This window comes from Emydura macquarii, unplaced genomic scaffold, assembly GCF_026122565.2.
Source record: "Emydura macquarii macquarii isolate MOO-44397 ecotype Brisbane River unplaced genomic scaffold, CSIRO-AGI_Emac_v2 contig_450, whole genome shotgun sequence".
NCBI classification, from domain to species: Eukaryota; Metazoa; Chordata; order Testudines; family Chelidae; genus Emydura; species Emydura macquarii.
The window spans coordinates 6,927,703-6,952,139 of record NW_027130587.1 but is presented as its reverse complement, the minus strand read 5'-3'; the positions used below and the strand labels follow the sequence as shown (position 1 = coordinate 6,952,139).

The 24,437-nt window shown below is 45.8% G+C and overlaps 1 protein-coding gene across 2 annotated transcripts in view; it reads right to left on the bottom strand.

Annotated features, from left to right (window-relative positions):
* Positions 1-368: 368 nt before the first annotated feature.
* Positions 369-24,437, bottom strand: part of CLIP2 (CAP-Gly domain containing linker protein 2) — a 110,188-nt gene continuing 86,119 nt past the window's right edge. Inside the window, exons 11-19 of one of the 2 annotated variants that reach the window (XM_067537887.1) lie at positions 19,026-19,970; positions 17,415-17,472; positions 15,826-15,909; positions 15,121-15,277; positions 14,372-14,531; positions 12,305-12,490; positions 6,747-6,809; positions 5,971-6,029; positions 369-5,518 (exon numbers count right to left, since the gene is read on the bottom strand). In XM_067537887.1, coding sequence (XP_067393988.1) covers positions 5,401-5,518; positions 5,971-6,029; positions 6,747-6,809; positions 12,305-12,490; positions 14,372-14,531; positions 15,121-15,277; positions 15,826-15,909; positions 17,415-17,472; positions 19,026-19,970 — 1,830 coding nt within the window. In that variant the 3' untranslated portion in view covers positions 369-5,400. Of the gene's footprint in view, positions 5,519-5,970; positions 6,030-6,746; positions 6,810-12,304; positions 12,491-14,371; positions 14,532-15,120; positions 15,278-15,825; positions 15,910-17,414; positions 17,473-19,025; positions 19,971-21,993; positions 22,099-24,437 lie in introns of both variants that reach the window. The other variant, XM_067537888.1, reaches the window with a different exon arrangement.

Genomic DNA, 24,437 nt, shown 5'->3' with positions numbered 1-24,437 from the left:
GGGGCAGAGGAGAGTTCAGCCTGCCGCTTCTCTGCCAGCTACTGGCTGGTGCCACTTGTGTGTCTGTGATACAGGAAACTGGACTGAGACCACCAGTCACACCTCTTCTTGACTGCATGTGCCAGGGCCATCCAGCTCTGCCAATACCCCAGCTGATGTCTGGGTTTCTTGCAGCACGTTTGTTGCCTTATTCGGTCCGAAGGGCCCTGTGATCACAAAAGCCCCCATTCCATGTGTGTGCTTCTTTCCCCAAGGTTTGTCTGGTCAGTGGGGAAGAATCCTTTTACCATTCCAACTGCCCGTTCACCAGCACGTGCGCGCTACCCGGCTCTGCGCTCTCACGGAGGGAAGAGGAGGGAGCATTTGACTTTAGCCACAAGTTTTATTGTTTTAGTATGAGCTCACCACATTTTAGCAAGCTGGTATTGGGGGTCTGTGGTACATTAATACAGATCTGTCGTACTTACACTCAATGGACTCAGATTTGTACAGCGTTTGTACAGAGGAAGGGGAAAAAGAATCAAATAACAAAATAGACATTAGCAATCAAACCATTTTTTTCATCTTACTCACAAAAGTCGATGGCCAAAAAATGACTAAGCTACAAAATTGTAATACATACTTTACGGGTAAAAGGTTATCATCCATTTATACATCTACTATCGCCTTTATTCTGGTCGTTTACATGGAGGCCTATAGGATTTTAGTGGATTAATAATTCCCTACAAGACAGCGGTGAACCGCTAAAAGCTGCTGTAACCATGGAGTATTGGAATCTTTGTTAAGGTTTCATTTGCATCTTGTTTGTTTTAATGAAACCGTCATGCATATCCACTGAGAGTCAAAGGAACTGATCAGAGGAGGGGACAGGCAGTAGCTGGCATGTCTTGGCTATGAATTTAGGTCCCATGACGAGGTAAGGGTGTTAGCGTGGGACTAGGTGTCTGCTTCACTTTTCTGAACTCTGAAAGGGATAAAGCCAGTACTGCCATCCAAACGCAAGTAAGATTTCTCTTTAGCCGGGGGGGAAGGTTGCTAATCTGGATCTTGAACAGCTTCCCCAACTGGCAAGGGGACTTTACTCGTCAGACCATTTCTCAGCCTTCAGTGGGAAAACAAAACAAAGAACTCTTCCAGCCCCTGAACTAACACAATGGATAGAAAAGTCTGATTTTCAACAGGGGGGACTTATAACTCCTGCTGTGCTGCTCCTCAATTGCTGTTTGACTGAGAAGGACACATGGGTGGACCAGACAGCTCAGCATTGGTTTTGCATGTAATTAGCTCCCATTCAAGACCCCTTCAAAAATTTCCTGCTTCTGACCCACACTGCAGCTCTTGATCCCGAAGGCTTATTCTGCACCCAGTTCTGGGTGCGACACCAGCATGGAACATGCAATGGTGACATCGGTGGGGGGCCATGGAGGAGAAAGCAGCCTTCTATTGTATTTCAGATTTGAAGCGCTAAACAAAATCACTGGGATTAATCTGAAGGGAGAGATTTTCAAATGGGAGCTAGGCAGCCAACTCCTACTGACTGCCACTGGGAGTTGGGTGCACAACTTCCCTTGGTTTCTTTGAAAATCTCCCTCCAAATGCCAGTTACCCAGAATGTTGGGGAGTACTTTATGCACTACTGTATCAGGGCAAAAGTAGCGAGAAACTTATAAACAAACCTGGGGGAGACCTCTTACTTGTCACTCTGTGTTTCTTTCTAATTTGGTCTCCTGAAATCTGTAGGTGCAGTCAGCACCTGAGCTGACGGCCAGCATGGACTGTCTGCACTGGGGAAATCCTACACCGCTGCCTCTGGGGGATTTCACCGGCACACAGACCTCGCGCTGGCCCTGCCCCACAGCGGTGAACTGCACCCTGTGTGACATGCAGGCACGAGGCATGCAACCCTGGCTGGGCACTCCTGAGCAGGGCCATCCATTTCTATTGCAACTGTCCCGCCTGCAGGGCGAGGTGGAAATGGAGAGAGGATCCCAGAGGGCTGGGTGCCTGGAGGCAGAGCCTGGGGCTGCCCTGGTGTGTCCCAGGAAAGCTGGCTCACCCCAGGCTGCTGCTCTCTTTGCTCAGAGATCTCTTTCCAAAAGGAAAAACGCGGAGCCCACGGGACCGTGTGCGATTCAGTGCGGCCCGTTGCTGGGGCAAGGGCAGCCATGCTTCCCCTGGCAGACTACACCCTAGAGAGCCTGAGAAGAGAGTCAAAGCCAGCTTGCAAAGCAGGCTCTCTCCGCCCTTCTCCCCTGGAGCTGAATGGCCTCAGGTGCACTGGACTGATACAGTCTGATACACCTGCCTGAGGACAGACCGCCAAATTCTCCACCGGCCGCTTTAAATCAGTGCAGTGCAGCTCACGTCAGAGCTTTGCCCTGCCCTGATCAGCAGCGGATTGGCCCAGACCACACACCTCACACTGGGCAGCTCCTGTCTGAACCTGCTGCAAATTGTTATTCAGCCCTCTTTAAATAACGGGGTCTCGTCCCTTGAAAACGAGACAGAAAATACATACATCGATTACACTTGGTCAGTGCTCTCACCCGGGTGCTGCCTTCCCTAAGCCCTAATCTAAACCACCCAGGAAGGCATTTTCCAAAGCAAAGCACTTGGCATTGCCCTGCCTGCTCCCACCGAAGTCAGCGGGAGTTTGGCCATTGACTGCAGGGGGAGGGAGCAGTGTCGGGCAGCCAACGCCAAGCGCCTTGGAAAATACAAGCTCAAAATTATCAAAATGGCACCTTCAGCTGATTATTAGCTTGGCTTGGTTATTACAGTTAACACACTTGCTCTGGGATTTTCAAAGGAGACTAGGGGCATCAGGTGAGAAGTCCCATTAACTGTCAATGGGTTTTTGGCTCCTAACTCCCTTAGGTTCTTTGAAAATCCAAGCCTTAGGCAATGGTTAGTGCTTTATTCTTCTTTGCAGTTAGAGCAGGACCTCTCCCACCTGAATCCCACTCTATTAACCCTCTGAACTCATCATCCAAATGCAGGCTACTTCTCCCAGCATGCCTCGCTTCCATGACCTCACCTCCTTATCTCAGCCATTGAAGCAGAGATCGTGTCCACCATCCCTACGGAAGAAAAGGGCCGAAGCCTATTTCACCACCCGGCAAGAGGTAGAGTGGCTTCTCTAGTGCAGGAGACTTGGAGGGGTGGGGCACAGCTCCGTCCCTGTCTGCCTCAGGCGGCCCAAAACTCTGTACTGCTGGACAGTTTCAGAGTAGCCAAAAGTGGCTGAAGAAAAATCATACAGGAAAACAGAAGGCCAGATGCCCAGCTCGTGTGCAATGGCACGGCTTCACAGGAAGTCAACACATATGCCATGTCCAGCCATGCTGGGAGCTCTTGTTCATGGCAATGGGAGCTCATGCTAATGAACTAGCCCCGGATATGCAGCAGAGATCGGGAGAGTGGAGCAGAGAGGTGAATTGGATCTAGACATTTCAGAGGCACAAGGATGCACAGAGAAGAGGCTGAGCTGTTCATAACCTTGTGTCATTTGGCTGCATACGGTAAACGCGGCCAAAATGCTGCATTTCCCAGGAACCAATGTGATTTGTGTACCTCTGAAAAGGGATTCTGCAACTAATTCCCTCAGGGGGAAGGATCAAACAGCAGCAGGAACAGCGGTTTGTTTCTATGGCAAGCCCCTTCTCCCCCAGAACAAGGGGATTTCCCATGGAACATTAGCCATTTCCCTGATGTTGCAAAAAATCTAAGCCCTGACCCACATCCCAGGTACTGATGTTCCCCTTTGGAAGCTGCCCCATTCCCATCAGGATGTGAAGGGAGCCTAAGAATCTGCTGCTGCTCCCTATGGCCCCAGGGTATTGAAAGGTGAATGCTCCTTTTCAGAGCCAGGGGTTGTCTCAGACACTTGGGACCATATTCTACCCGAGTAACCCATTCAACCCAACCAGAGTTTAGTGCAAAGACTGAGGCTAGAATATAGCCACTGGAATAGGGACCGAGTCCTTGTGCAAATCTACATAGGCAATGGGGATCCTCCACCGACATCTAGGGCCAGTGCAGATGGACACAGAGGTGCCCAGCTAGCTCTCTGCTCCCATCATCACAATAGTTTTCTGTGCAAACCTGGGCGCTCAGTTGTGCTTGCATTTCTGTGCACATGGCGTGCAGCTCCTGCTTTAAAAATGTGACCCTCAGTGTTGTTTTGGGGCCTAAACCTGCACCCCAAACTCCCACTTGGAGTAAGTAGAGGGAGTCTGAGGTGCCCAGCGAACAGAGGAAAGAACAGAAATCTGCTCTGGTTACAGCTGGAGCGCTCCTGCTCTAGACGGGGCCTTTGTTTCACGATCATCCTCAATTCTTGGTATAAGGCGCTCTTGCACAAATGCTCACAGGAGCATGTCAGCACTGGACCGTCCCTTGAACTCCTTCGGGGATTGTACTGCAAAGCCAACGATGACGGACAATGGTAGGGGCAACCCAAAAGCAGCCTAATGCTAGGCCAACCCAGCTCTGACAGCTAGTGATGAGAATTCTGTGGATAGCCATGAGGAGGGACTCATGGCCTAGAGGTATCTCTGTCCAATGCGACTACGTCTTGCCTGTGTTTTCTACTCAGACCCTCCAAAAAGGCATATGAAGGTTCTAGCCAGGTGCTGCCAAAGCTTTGCTGTGTACATCCCTACAGAGCCACAACGCACCCACAGGCCCTTGCTCTGGGCCCCCAGAACAGCCAGTCCTACGAAGAGATCTCTCGGTGGATAGAAGTTAAGGAGACCTGTGCTCACCCCTTCAGCAACTCAGAGTAAACACTGACTCACTAATAACGCTTGGTGTGTTCAGCTGAAATAAATTATATCTCCTGAAAACAGAGGAGATATTATAGGGCACTAGATGGAGTCTCTGTGTCCTAGAGCTGAGATGTCTTCTATGCGAGGGAAGTGGGGGGACTTTCCCACGAGCTCTTCTTCTACAATCCACATGTATTGGTTTGAGCAGCGTCAGCCCAGCAGGTGTTAGGCATTTCCATGGTTCTTTCAGAATACGTGGGTGGATGGGGAGGAGAGGGACACAGATTACCTGCAGGGAAGTGTGCAGCCTTTGGGAGCACATTTAGGAGTTTTCTAATGCCACAAGCAAATCCCTTTGCATTTCCTGTAGGGTTCTAGGAATCCCCGATGAAGCTTCAGCCACCAACAGTTCTCAGCCAGACCACATTGTTCAGGTGGGATGAATGGAGATTGTCCATTCAGCCAATACAAATTCCACAGTCAAAACCAACACGGATAAGAAACCAAAACAAAGGGATCTTTACACAGGTAGGTTGCCATACCGCTCCTTCCGGAATGATGCTCATCTTGGAAAATACGAACCAGGGGATTGTCCTACTTAGGTCAGTTAAATACATTATAAATGTCCTGTTTATAAAGTGAAAATACTGTTGCTAGTCTTTAGGAGATGCATCCTTTTCCTGTCTGGGCACAGGAGTAGATACTGGCTTGAAATGGTCCTCTCCACCTCTTCTTTATCAGTGCTTCTCCTGGAAGAAACGAGACTGTAAGGAAAGCAGTGACCTTTGCAATGGATAGTGATCATGGTAGATCACTGTTACCTCCTGTACATCACAGGCCACCAACACCACCCAGCACCCACACACCAAACCCAACTGAAATGAGACCAAAGTATTACAGCCCACAGGCGACTAGACTATGATGTGTCACAGGCAGAGAATAGGCGGAGACAGAAATGCACCAACGCACGAGGCCCCTACAAAGGCAGGGAAATTATTAAGCGAGAAAAACCCAGATAACCCTGGCAAGTGACCTGCAGCCACACGCTGCAGGGGATGGCGAAAACCCCTCCAAGCTCACTGTCAATCTGACCTGTGGGAAAATTCCTTCCTGACCCCACACATGGCAACCAGTTAGACCCTGAGCACGTGAGCAAGAACCAGCCAGCCAAGGACCTGAAAGAGAGAACACTCGGTGCCACCTGAAATCTCTGGCTCTTCCCATCCAACGTCCCATCTCCAGCTGTGGCCATCCCTGATGCTTTGGAGGAAAGAGATCAAAGAGGGGCGGATGGTCACTTTTTTTGCAGACAAGGACAATCTACAAGCCATGCTCCTGGTACTTACTCAATCGGACTGTGCTACCAGTAAGGAGACAAAATTCTGAGCCCATGGACCTCCTGCCTGGGCTTTGAAAACTGGAGAGAGCATAAAGGTGAGCCTCCTCCATAATGGTCTATACTGTGAAATACACAGTGGGCTTAAAGGAGGAGACCGAGATCTGATGAACTAAGGAAGGTTCTAACGTGCTGACACAAGAAGAGAGACATACGAGTTCTGATCTGGGTGAACTCTCCAATATGGAAGATGTACATGGGATGGCACGTCTTAGCTGCACCAGGTTTCCCAAACCAATAGTCCAAGGCATCACAGTGCAATTTCTTGGCATTTTTTTTTTAAACTGGAAGCTCTAGGACCCAGAGGTTGTCAAAGCCTCCAGCGACAGCTGAAATCTGTACTTTCAGTTTCAAGCCAGTCCCAGCTGCGAGTGCAGCTGCTCCAGGGAATTGGGTCTAGTGCGCTCAGGAATGAGTGCTATGCAAAGCCCATTGTTCTCGCTGTGCAATGTTATGGTCTGAGCCATGCTCGAGGGGATGACCTCAGTCCCAGATGGGGCAGGCGCACAGTGAAGACGCCATGGAAGAGGTCCTGCATGGGAATGTTTTTTATTCCAATAGCTCAGTGTTGTATAACCTACCTCTTGCTTGTGGGATTTATCCTGTTGGTGGATCCCATTCGCAGATCCCGAGTTACCAATAGTCTGTAACAGAACAGAGGAGACTTGGTTGAAGGTGGGCACTGATAAAAACCATCGAACCTCAATGCTTTCCCCAGAAGCTTTGACATCTGAGGTGGGAAATTAGACTTTAGGGAGCCCCTGGTGCTCTTGGCCAGGGATTTTTAACCTCTGTGTCCTGGCCAAGTTCTGTCAGGGGTAACTGCATTCTTCCTAGCAGTGGAATTGCCCCCTGTAGTGTCAGCTGGGCTTTGCACTGACCTCCTGGGTAGCATGGCCCTTGCTTTTGGATTTGTTATTCTGCACATGATTTGAGTTCTGGGGATACCAGGCACTACAGAAACGTAGCGTGGGTTCACCACTTAGTGCCCATTGTCCCCAGAGATGAGCCAGGCCAGCAGAATGGGCTTTGGTTTCCACCTTTGAAAACCACAATGAAGTTATATGTTGATAATGTTTCTCTAGTAGTGATAACAGCATCCTTATCCTTTGCAACTACAACATAGCCAGCATGAAACAAGGGAGGGGAGCAGCCTGAAGTACATGACAATGGCATGCCAACTCGACAGCTGTGCATTCACCACCAGTGCGTTGCTGATGGCAGAACGGATGGATACTGTAGTGGAGACAGGGCTCTGGAGCTTTAACTATCATGGCATTTAACCTTGAGCTCTGTCTACACAACAGCTTCCACTTTTGCTACAACCAGTAATGGACTAGGGCTACTGAGTTTGTAAGGGTAGACATAGCTAGAGAGAAGAGAAAGGCCAGGTTGAGTTTTGGAAGACAGGATCCTAGAAATTCAGGATGAGCCTTTAAAAAGAAACTACGAGAGTCCTGTAGCACCTTAAAGACTAACAAATTCCTGCGGGCATAAGCTTTCATGGGATGCAACCCACTTCGTCAGATGCAACTATAAAGAAACTAAAACTATAAAGAAACTATTTGCCCAGTGATCATTCCTAACTGGACTTAATATTGCTTCTCGCACGACAGTCAGGCACTTTGGAGAAATAGCCCAGGTTACTTCATCCCTGCATTTACAGGGTGCTCCAATTTTCTGCAATACAGTACATTTCCCAGTCCCTGCAGAAGACACATAGCCTGTGCCTTGAGTGACAGACGCATTCAGCACTAGAAATTAGACTTGAACTTCACCGAGTACAAGGTTGCTGGGAAAGAATAAGCAGTGGTGTAATTTGCTAGAAACTAAATAAAATCTCCCAAAGCAATTATTATAAATTCTTTGAGAACAAGCTCGAGTGCCAAATCCTGGTCATTGTCTGTAAAGCTCTGAGATCACGGTATCGAAAGACATGCAGTATGTGGAGATTTTGGTTTTTTATTACAGGCTAATACCTAGCTGCTGTCATGGCCACGGCAACAGTAAAGTGCCCGTTACTTGAGGATGAGATGGAGAGAGAGCTATTACACCGCAGCTCCTGCGACTCCTTGTCTAATTGCAAGGCCAGCCATACACCTCAAGGGAGTCCAGAGCCTGTCAGCTGATAAGACTGCAAAAGGAAAGCAGCAGCATCTTGTGGTAATGAGCGATTTCCTTCTTCAGAGGGTTGCAAAGTGAAAGCCTGCAGCTTAGAGACAATGGGAAACCAGTGGTGAGCTGGATTTCCACACAATTGCTACTGTCACCTTAGGCGTGATTCTCCCTGACTTAGAGGACCAAAGCAGAGTGGAAAGGGTTTACACTGAAACTCAGTATCTAGCGAAGCTGAACCAGAGTCCAAGACTATTCCAGTGCATCCCATTGTGCCCACTGGAAACCTGGCTAGAGTGACCCTTGTTTTAATGAGTCAAAGTCCTGGTGTTTCTCCTTAAACCCTTGTTTAAGCAAGTTCCCACGGACTTCCTTCTCCTAACAGAGAGTAGGCTGGTCTGTGATTCAAGCCCAGCACTAAGTGTCATGAGATGGGGGTTCAGTCCTGACCCCACCGCACACTCCCTGGGTGACCTTGGGCAAGTCACAATGGTCCAGATTTGTAAATACATTTAGGGATTGCTGCACTCAGTGTTGCACCATCTAACTGATTTTGGAGCTTGAATCTCATTTTCAAAATGGATTGAGGCACTAAGGAATCCAAATACCCTCAATGTCAATGGGATTATGGCCCCTAAATGCCTTAATCCCTTTGGAAAATGAGATTTAGGCTTCTAAATCAGTTAGATTTGCAATGCTGAGCACAGCAACGCCTAAATACCTTTAAAAATCTGGATTTTAGCCTCTTTGTGCCTCAGTCATCATCTGTAAATTGGGAATATTTCCTTTCTGCCACCCTTTGTCTGATCTATTTAAATTATTAGTTCCTGGGGTCAGGGATTGACTCTTCCTAGGTGTGTGTACAGCCCCTGGCATGCTGAGGGGGCCTCCGGTGCTACTGTTAAACAAACAAATAACATGGAGTAAAAGCATGAAGTAAAATAAAAACAGTCAAACAATGGAGTAAAATCATGTGAACACCTTGGGGATTTGGCCAAAGAGAAATTTTTCTGAAAAAAAATAAAACAAGATTTCCCTGTGCCAACATGCAGGAATTGCAAAGATATTTCCTCCTTTCAGGAAAAAAAAGAATAATTTAGGGACCATCTTTGGAGAAGGAAATATGAAAGGGAAGATTTCTTAGCACCAATGGGTTTAGCATTCCCTCCAAGGAGGAACACACCCACCACGCCATACACTATTACAGCCATCACGACACATTTCAGTTTAAGACACGGTGATTACAGTAGAAGCTAAAGTAACTCTGGTGTCACTGACAGGATTGCACGATGTCTTGGACTACAACAGAAGCTGTCATCATAACTACAGCTATGGTGTGTGGTGCAGAATAAAAAATCCACAGCTCTATCTCATGCAAAACAGGTGGCTGCTTTCACTACACTTCTGTGTTCTGAGGAATTCTCTCTACCAAACCATGGACTCTAATCTTAGACTGTAAGATCTTCAGGGCAGGCACCATCCTTTTATTTGGTGTTTGTACAGCACCTGGCGCAATGGATCCCAGGTCTCTGATTGGGATTGGTAGGTGTTACTGCAATACAGATAATAAATGAACATCCCTCCCCTGCCAGTGGCGTACCGGGGAGAGGGTGAGGGGGCCCATGCCCCGGGGCACCGGCGTGGGGGGGCACCAGCCAGGCTCTCAGAGGAGGAGCTGCCCCCCATTGTCACAGGCAGTCAGGGGCTGCCGGACTTTAACATCCCTGGCAGCTGCATGGACCACAGCACAGGAGGACTCTGACAGGTGTCGTGCCAAAAACTGACTGGCAGAGTTTGTGATCCATCTCTGTTTCTGACACAGGATGACTGACAGGTAACAGCTTTGGGCACTACACCAGCAGCCGAGGGCTCCCGCTGTAGGGGGAGCAAACATCCTCCCGGCCCCCCACCCCACGCTGGACGCAAGGAGGGAGCTGTGGGGACCCCGGCCTCACAGCCAAAGGCGGAGCTCTGGGACAGAGCCCGTCATGCTGCCCCCATCCCGCCGCCAGGTGGCCTGGGGCATTTACCCATCACTCCCACTCCTTGCCACACCTGCCGCCCCCACAGGGGGGTGGGGGGAGAGGAGTGGGAAACAGGCTCGCTGACACACCCCTACCAGACACTGCTGTTGATGGGGTGGGCGGAAATGTAAGTATTGGCCCCCGGGCGCCAGAGACCCACAGTATGCCACTGCCCCCGCCCCCGTTCGGCAGCACAATTTGTGGTGTCCTGCACTTGGGGAGAGAAGTAGGATATCCATTGGTTCAGATTGCCTGCCATGCCATAACGGCACAGCACAGCAGAGAAAAAACAACCTCAGCCCTAGCCGCTGAGCATAATGGTTAAGTCAGATCATGCAGTATTAAGTATCCCTCTGAATGTGAATTGCTAGCAGCATGCACTTGCTGTGAGGAACATTTTTAGGATAAGATAGATGAGGAAACAATCAAAGGAACACATGTAAGGTATAAAAACACCAGGCCTCTAAGAGATGCAAACTGATTGTAGACTCAAGTGAAGAGAAAATGCAGTCAGAAAAGCAAAAGATCGAGAATTAAACGAGCTTAATGTAAATAAGAGGGCATTTCCCCAGAAGCCGTTCCCAGGAACAATCAGTTGGATCTCAGATACATTAAAGGCAAATGACAGAACAGGCTGAGCATGCCAAGATAAATTAAGCCCATTCTCAATCTCCGCTTTCACAGCAGAGGATGTAGGACAGAGGCTGGAGGCAATTCTAAATTTCCCAGGGGAGGCAAAAGAAGTACTGGAGGAAACCAGAAGGACTCTGTAGCAGGTGTTTGAGAGTCGGGCCTGTTTGGAGTCAGACCAACCCCGAGTCAGGTACAGTCCAAGAATTGTGAGGGAACTGGCAAGAGAGATGGAAAGATCTTTCCCAGATATCTATTTAAGCACCAGGAAACTGAAGAAGTCCGTATTGATGGACGGCAGGGAAAGTAAATTGTGACGGGAACAAAGAAGAGGGATGATATAAAGCTGGATTTTTCACTTTCCATGTATCATTTTAAAGGATATAAACAATGAAAAATAGTCTTAGCCTATAAGCCAGGAACAGTGCATTAAATCACTCTCTCCATTAGGCCAAATGAAAACCCAGCCAGGACGCTGCTAGAAAGAAAACATTGATTAGATTGTTCCCAATGGTTATTCCTCTCTCCAGAAATAGCTACACAGGGCCTGGCTCCACTTGGAGCTAGAGGTGTCATTTCCAGCTTGAGGAGACATACCGCAGTTTGCTCTGATCCTAGGGCGCTAACAGTATTAGCGTAGCCACGTCAGCGCACGAAGCGGGAGGGTCTAGCCACCTGAGTACGATCGTGTCTGAGACCACAAGTATATACTCAAGCAGCTAGCCCCACCCACTGCTTATGTCGCCATGGCTACACTGCTATTTTTAGTGTGCTAGCTCCATCAGAGCTAGCACAGGTCTGTCTACTTGAGCTGGAAATTACCCCTTCCAGCCTGAAGTATAGACATACCTACATACACACTCCCTTTCTAGACCCATGAATGCAGCCAATTCTGGTGTGACGCCTGGTAGGTGTCTAAAAACCATCCAGCAGCACTATATGTACAGCGTAAGAAAGGAAATCAATGCTATGCACATATGAAATGGATAGGTGTGTGTGAAGTTCCAATTCAAGTAGGTAGACTGTAATTACCCACAGTGGGATTTGGCTCAGGAAACTGGACCAAACACCCTGTTCTTGTGAAGAGTGCCAAAAGATCTTTAATGATCCACAAACAGTCATGCAGTTAGTTTTCGATCTCATCTGAAAGACAGCATCTCTAGCAACATGGCATCCCAGTAAATGCTTTGTTCCATCAGAGGAAAGGGTGCTACCTATTGAATCACTAGCGACAGTGGAAAGGGTGCTACCTATTGAATCACTAGCGACAGTGCCAGTTTCTTTTCCTTGGTGGTGTGGAGCCCCGTCAGAGCATTGCTCTGGCCATGCCGCTGATATGTTCACCATCCAGGTGGTGGGGAGTGCGCTACCTGTGTCTTCTCTGAGGAACTTCTCATGGCCTCCATGAGTTTCTCCATTTGCTGACCCTGCTCCAGCGCGTTCCTCAGGACATCCTCTGTGCTAACCAGTCGATGCTGCAGCCGGAGCACCTCAGACTCTGACGAAGGGTCAATCAGGGAGTATCGCCTTTGATCCGTTACTGATTTCTCTTTATCCTTGACATTTACAAGTGGGGGGGAGAGGGGGAAAAGCAGGGGAGCAGGTTAGACTCTCGTAAAAACACAGAAAAAATAGGGGCAGAGTAAATCTGAGGGTGATTAATGCCAAACTCTGATTTCAGTAACAGAGCAGAGCAGACTGCAAGTTTGGAGAGAGCCAAAGTACTAAATGAACCAATGAGCTGCGCAAATTTGTTGCTAGCTGAGTTCAGTCAATTAATTAAAAGTCTCCACCTCTAGAGGTCACTGCAATCTATAGGAATCACACAGAGGCAAATCTATATCTGGAAAAAAATCATTGTCTCATTAGTTCTTCTTGTCAACTCAGCTCTTTCTCAGATTAATAAATAGGGTGCACTATCTTCCCCTATCCCTTTATCAAGGAATAAACAATGGGGGAAACTGGTAGCTTTGTATTTTCTTCCTATTCTTCTCTTACTGTTTTATTTTAGGAAATCTGACATCTCACAATAAATATATAAAACAAGTTGACTCCAGTTATTGTTTGAGATGGAAGGAAAGTCTTGCCAAGACTTCTTTTTTTTTAAACAATTCCTTGAAAATGTGTGTAGGTTTTTAAAAAGGATATATAGCCGGCGAGGCCTCAGTTATGTAGATTATATTATTGATACAGCCCCGTAAGTGTGCATGCCATTTTACAGATTTAAAATGTGACAGTGTTGCCAACTCTCAGAATTTTATTATGAATCTCGTGGTATTTGGTATTTTTCTTAAAGCCCCAGCTCCCAGAGGCATGTGATTATGTGAGCTCAACTTTCATTTAAAAAAAAACAAAAAACAAAAAAGTCAATTTCTAGCCCTCACAGTTGCAGAGAAAAGATGGAAAATAGACCAAGTGTAACCTAAATGCTCAGGAAAAAAAAGACACATAAAAATGTCATTTTTAAAAAAATCTCATGATTTTTGGAGGCTTGAGTCATGTTTTTTTTACATCTGGAGTTGGCAATATGGATAAAATGAGGTCCCTGCCTTGAATAAAAAATTATAGCTATCTATAAGTATAGATGTAAGGCACATATCTAAAACAAAGGGAAGGCAAATGTTGAAGAACTGAGATCTAATCCCTCATTTAGGATTACTCTAACCAGGTGCACGCTAAACTATGCCACAGCTGACATACACAGTTTGAGAAGGTTCCTCTGTCAAAGATACAACACACTATAAAATACCAATGTGGCTAGGAATAAACGTCATATGCTCATTATTGTCTTAATCTGTATTTTGATGGTTCACAATAAAATGACCGTGGCTGTTTTCCACCCGGATTATTTTGCAAGGATTTGCTATCAGCATACAGCGCTTTCCATTAGCAAACAGGCCTTAATCTGGATAAAAGTGACTAGCGATTTCAAATGTCTCCACTTTTGGGTGTCCAATCTGAGACACCTTCAAGGGGCTTGATTTTCAGAGAATTCTGAGTGCTCACCCTCTGAAGTTTAGGCCTATTTAAGGTGTCTTAAATTGGACACGCAAAAATGAATGCACATGAAAAACAGCAGTCAGTCTGGAACATTTAGGTTCTTGTGTTTTTCTGAATGCCTCGCCCTCAGGGATGAGGGAGCTCCACTGCTTTCAGGATCACACCCAGTGGGAGTTGCAGACGGCCAGAACCTCTTAGATTGGGCTCACTGACCTTCCAGATTTTCATACACAACACCCCAATGTAAGTTGCTGAACGACAGCAAAATTCACAAAATGATGGTCAATTCAAGGACACCAAAAGAATCCCCAGGCTGTGAAAAGTTCTTCCTGGGTTTGCCTGTTCTGCCACAAACATTCTTCCCACAGAGCCCGGGAGCTAGGTGAAGCCCTCGCAGACACCTGTGCCAACCAAGGGTGGGTACGCCTTGCTCTCACCAGCACTATCAGCTTTTCTCTCAGGCCTTTGATGTCGTCTTTGAGTTTCTGCTCTTTCAGCCTCCACTCTGCTTTGTGTACCTCTCGGCTCAGGTCCCGCTCTGGCCCGGGCGAGTGACGGTTGGCTTCCAGTAACAAAGCTCGCAGCTCATTCAGGCTCCTGAGGGAGGGAGGGGGAGAACCTCACAAAGGGGAACATTTATTCAGTTGTCTTTTGGGCACAGCAGCGGGGGTTGGATTTTGCAGCTTCTCTCAGCTTCACCAGAGGACGTCAAATGAGGAATTGTCTGAGAGAGGGGTGCAAACCGTGAACCGTGCATCCAGACCCCTTCAAATGTTGGGAAAATACAGATCAGAACCCAACTCATCTCTGCAGCTGGACTCCACCATTACGACAGATTTTCAAAAGAGCTCAACATCCAATATGCCGAACTTCATTTTGAAAACCTGGCCACTGATTTCAGTGCCCCAACGGGAGCTGAGCTGTGTCTTGAAAATCTGGGATAGTGGGGGGGAGCTGAACTTTTTTGATAATCCAGCCCTTGATATACTAAACCAGCACCCAACATCCAAATAACCTAGATGATGGGGACGTTGAAATATGGATTTCAATCAACTCGTATATATTTTGTACGTTAAATAACAATGCTCTGAATAGGGCCAAATTCAGCCTCTCTCTTACAAACGCATGGGTCCTTCCTGAGGATCATAACACTCCAGACTTTCTAGTTAGTTTCTAAAAGACTAACCGTTCCTTTTTGAGCAGCTCCTGGCTAATCAGGACCAACTGGCCTGAAGCATCATGGGTTTTCCTGGACACTGTCTCCAATTCAGCTTCCAACCTCTTCTTTTCCTTCAACAGAGAATCTGCCTTCTTCTCTCCAGTTTTGCATTTATTTTCCAATGCTAAGGGAAAAATAAAAGGGGAGGAGAAAAAAAATCTACCAGTCCCTACCTACGTTCCTTTTTTGGATGACTTCACTTCTCAATTTCATTTCCATTCCTTGAAACATGTGGCTTCCCCTAGTTAGTTATGCCTAGTTAGTTATCTGCAGCTGCCACTGGAGTCCATGAGAGTTGCAAATGCTCAGCAGCACTCAGGATGTAGCCCTGTATAAGCAGAGATTCCAGAAATCATAAACCCAGCTGCATTTATTTCTACGTCCCTTTTGGCGTCACAATTTTTTAAGATTATTGGCCAGATTCTCTCCCTACAGGATATAAATAACTTCAATAGGATTTACTTGCATCTTGCTGGGGTAGAACTGGGCCCACTGTATCAAGAACAAACATTTCCTAGGCACAGTCTTCTTATACATGGACAACTGCATGTTTTATGCACACACATTACTAGGGTGCTTTAATGTATAAGCCCAGGTTCTACTTAAAATAGTGGAGGTACAAAAAGACCACAAATGAAAGTATCCCACCAGCACTGGATTAGGGAAACTTACCACTTACTTGGGTCCTTAGAGTTTCAGTCTGGGAGATGAGGGATGACACCTCTTTATCTCTTTTACTCAGTTTGTCTTGCAGATCTTTAGGTGAATGGAGAGAAAGAGAGAGAGAAAGAGAGGTAGATTACATCCCTGGCAATTTTTTTGCCTGGTCACGCAGTGAAGGCCAATGGTGGTATGGACACATTTAGAGTTCTATGGCCCAGACTTGAGACTGATGAGTGGGTGCAAATGCAGGGTGTCCACTCGAGAGAGAGGTGGTTGGCGTCTCACAGTCTCTCATCACCATTTGATCTTAAGTGAAGTGGAGACATGCAGCGAGGAAACTGCATCAGAGCATGGGCTTAAACAACAGGTGCCAAGGGAAGGAAGGAAGCATGAAATATTATGAGAAAGAAAACAGAAAGGAGCCTGCCACACAATTCCCTTTGTTACCCACTACACTGGAAGACAGGCATGATGGAAAAAGCAAAGACAGAAGTAGAAGTAAGCCACAAAGGCTTTGTACCCTGCATGTGAAACCCAGGGCTTAAGGGAAGACCCAAGCAGCACACAGGCTCCTTATACAGGAGTGAATTGCACCCACACTGAATACACTTTGGGTCTTGTTGAAGCCAAATTTAGTCTAAAATGAGAAATGACAGGCCCAGTGCTTTAGAGATCACCTTTGCAATCAGCACAGGCAAGTCTCTGCTGCTGTAAATAGTAAAGAAAGAAGGTGTGATGTAGTCAACCAGCAGTGATTTGCATGGTGAAGATTTAGCTGCTCCTGTGGAAGTACCTCCCTGAGTAAGAAATTGATTTGTGCGAGCTTATGTCTTGGGATTGCACTTGCTTTCCCAGGCCTATACAAGATTCCCTGGATCTCATCCCTGTTTGAAAGCCAACCACAAAGCACTGGCCTGATATGATTGAGCCTTACTCAAAGTGAACTGAGATGCAGTGACATCTCATTCACAGCAGAGATGGGCCTGAGCCACACAGCAAGGATCCAGACCAAAATTTGTCCAGACTCCGGAGCTGTTCACATCCAGAGCTATGGTTTAGTCCATTACAGGGATGGGAACCACTGTGAAATTCAGCTCTGAATCAAACCTTATCCAAAGTTTAAGCATGTCCAGATCTGGGGTTTTGTTTCAGGCTCATATCTGATTTAAAGCAAGGCAGAGGGAAAACTCCCAATTGCTCTAGCCAGTTGCAACATGCACATCATCATTCTCGTTAGCAACCCTCTGATGGGAAGTGAAGTTTACTCTATGGACCAGATTCTCAGTCACTGTAAAATGTGCAACTCCATTGAAGTGCCCATTCTCACCATTTTAAACTGAGGTTCTGGCCCATATTGCAGGTGTGAGGAGAAGATTTTGGAATAAGAGTTGTCCACTGTACTTGGTCAGACAGACATGCCTGCCACACAGAGGTGAAAAAGCCAGACAACAAGCGCAACCCACACAAAAGCACAGAGAGGACAAGAACTTCCCAATCCCACTTCTACTCTAGCTAGGAAAAGCTAGATGAAGAATGACAGCATGTCAATCATGCTGAATAAATCGATTCAACGGGAGCATGACAATGAAATTCATTACCTTCCATAGTCTGTTTCATCTTTATCTTCTCTTCTGAAATATCATTAGTTTCAATCATCTGAAATAAATGTAAAATATTACATATAGACACACACACACTCTCTCTCTCTCCTCTTTACTGTCATTCTCCCATAGAATCCCTTCTCTGTATTTAGAATCCAGACCTAACTAGGATAAAGGATGCACATTGGAGAACCCTTCAAATACCATTATTAACACTTAAGATTCTTCTTCTTCCTTTTGTTCCTTTCCCTTCTTTCACACCCAGTACACATGCTATTTTACTAGTATCAAGCCTCAGCCCAACAAACACACATACAGCTGCTTATCTTTACTATCATGCAACTGATGGGACTGCTCATGGTGGTAATGTTAAGCACATAGTAAATGTTTGCAAGATTGGGGCCTTAATTTGGAGCAGTGGGGTATCTTTCAAATAAATATTCTCAAACAAACAAAGTATATTCCAAGACTTGCTTTTGGTTGTCTGTGTCCCACTGGGACAGGAGCTCTATCCTGTTTTGAATATTCTTTTTATCTAGCTTCTGGTGTAAAGTTCAAGTTTGGGCAGAGGGTCCAAACGCACAGAGACTGTGCAGTCATTTTCCAATCACCTAGTACATGTGATGTGAATAAGTCATAGACCAATCTTTTATCCTTATGTCATTTCATAAAGATGGGAGGATATCATGTGACAGACAAGAGGGCATCAGAATAATAAGGCTGGTGGACAAAAGAAACATAATCATCTCAGAACAGATCGCTCCATGGTTATGATAGTTACTGCCTGTCCTCCAATCAGTACTAGGATGTGGATGAATCACCTTTAAGTCAGGCATTTCATTACGTGTGACTATTGCCTTGAGTGGCTGACTTCCCTTCTCCCCCATTGTGAGACCATCCCCATCAGCTGCTTCATTATAACCTTCCCTTATAACCCCCCCCCCCCCTGCCAGATGCCCCTGTTACTGATGAGAAAATTAAAAGACAGAAATTAAGTGGTCTTTCCCAGCTTCATACAGCGGGTCAGTGGCAGAGCCAGGCTAGCACCATCATGTCCCAATTCCCAGTCTCCTGGCTTAACCACACAGCAGCCTCTCTCCCTTATGGCTCCCATTGACTTCCAATGAATGAGAATGGTGATTGGGATGCCTTCAGGGGAGCTCCTAGGTCAGGCTATTAGCATCCTAATCTCATACCAGTTCTGTCTTTGCCTCTCTTCCATGACTGGTCAGTCCTTCCATAGCAACGACACATGCATGAAGCACATGAAGCACTTCCACATTAACTACTCCTGGCTGCCAGCTCACACTGGCTACGCCATCTACCCACATAGAGCGGTGTCCTTACATGTACTCTCATTTCCACTAGCGGGGAGGCAACAGGCTTCTTTTCCCAGTGAAGGCAATGCCCCCTCCACCTGCTCCCCACTCGTGGGCCCACCCAATAATGTGATAGGATTGCTCGGAATCCTATTGATAGAAGATAAAAATTATCAGATGGCTTTAAAGCCAAGGAGCCCAAGAAAATTATACTACTGGGCAAAATTCAGGTTAGCCCTTAAGGAATACTAGGGACAAAACAATATAACCAGAATAGCCCAAACCATACATTGGCATGCTGAGAAGGATGCAGAGCCTCCATGGACTGCAGTTTGTTCTCTAAGACAAGCACTTTTTCCTGAAATCTTTGGATCTCCTGTTTACTCTGGGCTTCTGTTTTCTGTAGTGTCTCATAGTCCAACATCTTCTTCTCAGCCAGAGAAATCTGCTCTTTCAAGAAAGCTATTGCTTGTGCTTGATCTTTATATTCACTGTGTAGCTTCTCCAGTTCATGCACTCTCAGTTCAGCATGTTGGCACTTGTCCTTCATGTCCTGAAGTTCTACAAGATGCTGGTTTGTTTTGGTTTCCAGCTGCATTTTCCAGTTGTTGTTGCTTTCTTCCACTTCATCCCTGGCCTCCTGCAGCTTCAGCTTCAGACTTTCTTTCTCCTTTATGTAAACCGCAGTGTCGATATCGTGCTTAGCTTTAAGGTTCTCCAGTTCAAGCTGGTGCTCCATCTTTATGCTCTCAACCACAGCCTTCAGTTCTACTATTTCCTTGTGTTGGGTGTCAGGGCCTGTGTTCAGGGTGGCTTTGAGGTCTTCTAGAGATTTCTGATGGTCAGAAGCCAAGGTGTCCAGCTTGGACTTCCAGTTGTCCATCAGCCCCATGTTCTCATTGGTAGCTTGTTGAACTTTCTGTTTCAGGTCAACGATTTCCTGGGAGTATTTTTCATTGACGGCTTTTAGCTTCTCTGTCTCCTGCTGGTACTTCTTCAGGGTCTTTTCATACTTCTCCTTTAACAGGCTGCTCTCCTTCTGGTGCTCCTTGCTGGCAGACAGCAGCTGGTCTCGCAGGCGAAGCGCCTCTGTCTGCAGACCAAGGTTGTGCTCAGGGGTCTCTGCCTGGTGAGAGTTCCTTAGGCATTGTCTCAGCTCCTCCACCTCACCGCGCCTGAGACTCAGCTCTTCCTCTAGCTGAAGGATTCTAGACTTCTCTGCTACCGTAGTTAACTGAAACAATAATAATAATTAAAAAAAAAAAAGACACAAAGTAAGTTCCCACCTTTCCTTGCTGTCTGCTTCTGTTTAGTAGATGTGCTCCAGTGACAGTCAAATCCCAAGCACATTAGCCAAAGTTTCAAAAGAAAAACATCCCCAATCCGATTACAGTTTTTGCACCAGGGTAATTACCAATACTTTCTTGCATCAAAGTCTTTATGGTGATTTTTATTGCATGCTTCCAATTTGAACTACAGGTTTGCATCACAGACAACATCTCTTTGAAACAACTGCTGTAATATTAGCTACTAAAAAGCGATGGGTTTATTAAAAATAACGCCCTGAAATCCCATTATATTTCTGAACTGGGCTGCTTGCTAGCTGACACACAGGAAATGCTACTGTACACTCAGGAATATAGCAGATATTAAAATCAGTATCATACACATCATGAATGTTTCCTTTTATTGCTCAGCTCATCAGAGCCTCTGGCCCCTTGACAGCTTTATGGTTTACCCTGGTGTAAAACGAAAAGAATTTTACACATGGAGTCTTGTTAGATGTTATTAGCAAAGTAAAAATAAGGTAGAATGCTAGAAGATGTAAGATAATAAACTGCTGGCCATAGGTTACTCTGAATGACAGGTTTTGAGCAGATTCTTAGCTTTGTGAGTTTAACTTTTCTGGTCTGATCTGACTGCTGGATCATGATGGAGGTCTTGGGTTGCATGGGGAACTTTGGGTACAGAACAATCAATAAACCTGATCAGAGGAAAGGTAAAAAACAAACAAACAAGCAAATCTACAACATTTACTTCTTTAGCACCAAAACAGAATTGATCAGTTCTATTTATTTGTTTAGGCTGAAATTTTTCAAAGCTGCCTAAAGGATTTGGATGCTTGATTCCCACTAATTTTTAACAAGAATTGGGTGCTCAAATCCCTTTCACCAGTTTGGAAGACTTCAGCCTGGATTTTTTGGTGATCTCTACAGATTCACAACTGACAAGTTGATATAAGAGCCCACAGGTTCCCAGGCACCCTCACACCTGGCCGCTACTGGGCAGTTCATCCAAAACTCCTGGACGTGAGGGACTAGCTGAACTCTGACCCCTCCCAGAGGCACCACCTCAGAGGATTGTGACTGGAGAGAATGATCGGCCCCACCGACTGGCCTGACCATATTATTGAAGCCAGAGGAAGTCACAGGAAGTTGTTTGAGCAACTGGGAGATTTCCTGACCGGCTGCAGCAGTGGACCTGACTGTTGCTTGATCCCCAGTTTCTGATTCCTCCTCTGACTCCTGGCTTGGTTCCTGATTCCAGCTCTGACCCCTGGGTCTGACCACTAGGCATGACCTCCTCTGACCACATCAGCTGGTCCTGACAGTCAGCTTGTCTTTTTTAAAATTAACTGCTCTCTCCGCCATGGTACACCTTCATGAAAAACCTTCTCCTCATCCTCCCCAAACAAGGCTCTTTAAAGCCCTGGTGTGTTGCTCCTCCAGACGGCCTCTTCCTGCATTCACTGCTAGTCTGTCTAACGCAAGTGACCAGAGCTGCAGTGCTACAACTTTGGAGCAGTTCTGTTTAGACTCTTCAACCTTACTTTCTATCTCAAATGACAGCTCCTGCAATAGGTGGAAGGACGTTTGCAACATTGATTGTAGCACTGTTATTTTCCACTCTAGCTCGAAAGGACCTCTGGAAGCAAAATGAACCATGCAAGGTTTAACTGTGGTTATTTATTTGGTGGTGTTAATCGAACGGCGAGTTGTGAAGAGCTCATGTTAAATGGCATCATGGGATTGAGAAGCAAACTCAAGTCTGAAAAACGAGTCACCACACAAGAAGCAAAAGGCAAAATTATATGGTGCTACTATTTCCAGAAAGGGAGTGCAAAGAAAACAAAACAAAAACCATGGAAGCCCAAACTCAAACCAAACAACAACAAAATCCAAAACACGGCATTGATGGCATCAATGCAGCTGAGAAGCAAACTGGTCTGCAGGCAGGGCAAGTGGGGTTGGGATTACCCTGGTGTCCTCTAATTCTTTGAGGAGTTTTTCAGCCTGTGCCTTCTCAAACAGCAGGCTCTGCTCGAGCTCCCGTATTCGGGCATGCTCCAACTGCGTCTGAGTCTGGTCACACATAGGGAAGAAAAAACAACAACAACAACAACAACAGGGGAGAGAGAGCAGAAAACAGAGAGAAAAGGCTGCAACATCAGCTTCCGAATACAAGACAAGGAAAGGCAGTTCACAACGGGAGAAGAATAAATGTCTGCACAGGCAGGAAAATTCATCCAAACAGAAATAGGTTACTGAAGGATTTTACATGGTCCTCATGGTGGCGATTTAAGACACAGTGGAATCCTCTTATTGGGCCCATTTTAGCAAACATCCCCATTCAAGAAGGGTACTTAACTCCCACTAAAAGCAATGAGACTTAAGCAGATGCTTACATGCTTTCCTGAATGGGGACTGTCGTGAGAACACTTCCCAAAAGAAGAAATTCCCCCCAGTGCAGTGTGCGTCAGTGCAAGATCTATGCACCATTTAAAGACCATCCAGCACAGACCTTGTGTTCACTCTGAGCAACGTGAACTGTCGGAGGCTGCCTACAGGCAGCATTGCGCACTGCATTGCATTGACAATTACAGGAACTCTCATTTGCCTTTTGCAATAGAGAGAGAGTTTGAACTATGAATTAGTTCACACATAGGGAAGCAGTTTCCCCTGTTCACAGTGTAGTGACAACACCAGAAAATATACCTCATGTCAAGCAATGGAGGAAATTTAAGTATGAAACAATCATATAATTAAATGCTTTGCATTTGTACAGCACCTATATCCAATGATTTCAACCTGATTTTCAAATTTTGAGTTTCATAACATCCCTGCAAGGTAAGGAAATACAATTATGCCTGTTTTACAGATGGGTAAACTGAGGCAGAAGTCTTGGCTCAATGTCCCTGAGCCAAGACTAGAACCCAGAAGTCTTGGCTCAATGTCCCTTGCTCTAACAACTAGATTACACTCCCTCTTTATCAGTAGCAAAATTATTGTTAAACACATCAGCACTGGCCACCGCTATCATGTAAATTCCCTGTGAAGAAGAGGAGGGAGGGAATCCACATGCAAACTGTGACTTTCACATTTTTAACTTTCAAAACTATATCCTATTGAATACAAATTTGATCCACCAAACGCCACAGTGTGACGAGGATTATATGGTTATTCAAGTTGATCTAGGCACCTTTCTGCCCTTCACTTGCCATTTCATTATTTTCTTCCCCCACTCCCAAGTCAAAATTCATTTGAATTTTTTTCTTTACACCCTGATCTAAGATGGAATAGAATGAATGTAGTGTTTTTATTGAGTCCACAGTTTTTGGTGCCTAGCAGAGTTATGAATTTAAACTCCCAGGCTCATCTTTTGAAGTGTTGTGCAGGTTTCCCTTGAGGATGAGGACAGAGAGGTCAGATATGGAGTGATTTTTTGTGAAAAGTGTTCATCCACAGGTGATAGGGTGTTTTTGTCTTATCACTTTTCTGTGCGAGTTCATTCGAGAGTGTAGTGATTGTCTAGTTTCACCCAGCATAGTGATTGTATAGTTTGTTGGGGCATTTGTTGCACTGGATGAGGTATACCACACGTTGTAATAGACATATGTAGGACCAGTAGATCTTGAAAGATGTGTTTTGGGGTGGGGAGGTGTCTATATTCAGGACACTTCAAATTTTATTGGTCCTATTTGACCACAGGTGGAGAAGACAGACAAGGTCTCTTAAAGAAGTCTCCAAGCATTGTCAGGCTTGCCAAAAAACCTTAGTGAAGTGCAGACATGACTGGATATTTGTAAAGGTAAAGGGGAAAATGTGCCTTCTTGTTGAATGCTTTTTCCCCCGATCTCCACGCAGTTTAAAGATCCCCTTCCTAAGAGCTGAACCAGGTTCTGATTTCACTTACAGTACTGCTGATCCTGAATTATTCCATTAACTTCAATGGCATTACTATGAATTTACAATGGTAACAGCTAACCCAATGTCTTTAATTGAACCCTCAGCTATATGGATTCATAAAATTATCTCAACTAGCAGTTCAAAATCTTTTTAATGGCAGCAATTTCCCATCCACCCGTTCTCCAAAGGTACAAGCACTCAAAAGATGGGATCTTTTACTGATCCATTTCAAAACTAGTCCAGGAATCTTGCAAGGAGAAGCTCCTTCACAAGATTCCTGATACTGGTACTTCTGTTTTTGGTTAAACTGGAAATACCACAGAGCAGCCTCACTTAATATTCCAGTCATCCTGTTGTTAGCCAAAACGTGGAAGACCAGAGGCATATGGAAATGAAGAACAGAGGAGAAGTTAAATAAATGTTTCCAGACCTCAAATATGTTTTTTTTCCCAACATTAAGATGAACTCACGTGTCATCTCTTACTTAATACCATCCCTTTCCATCCAGCTCTAAT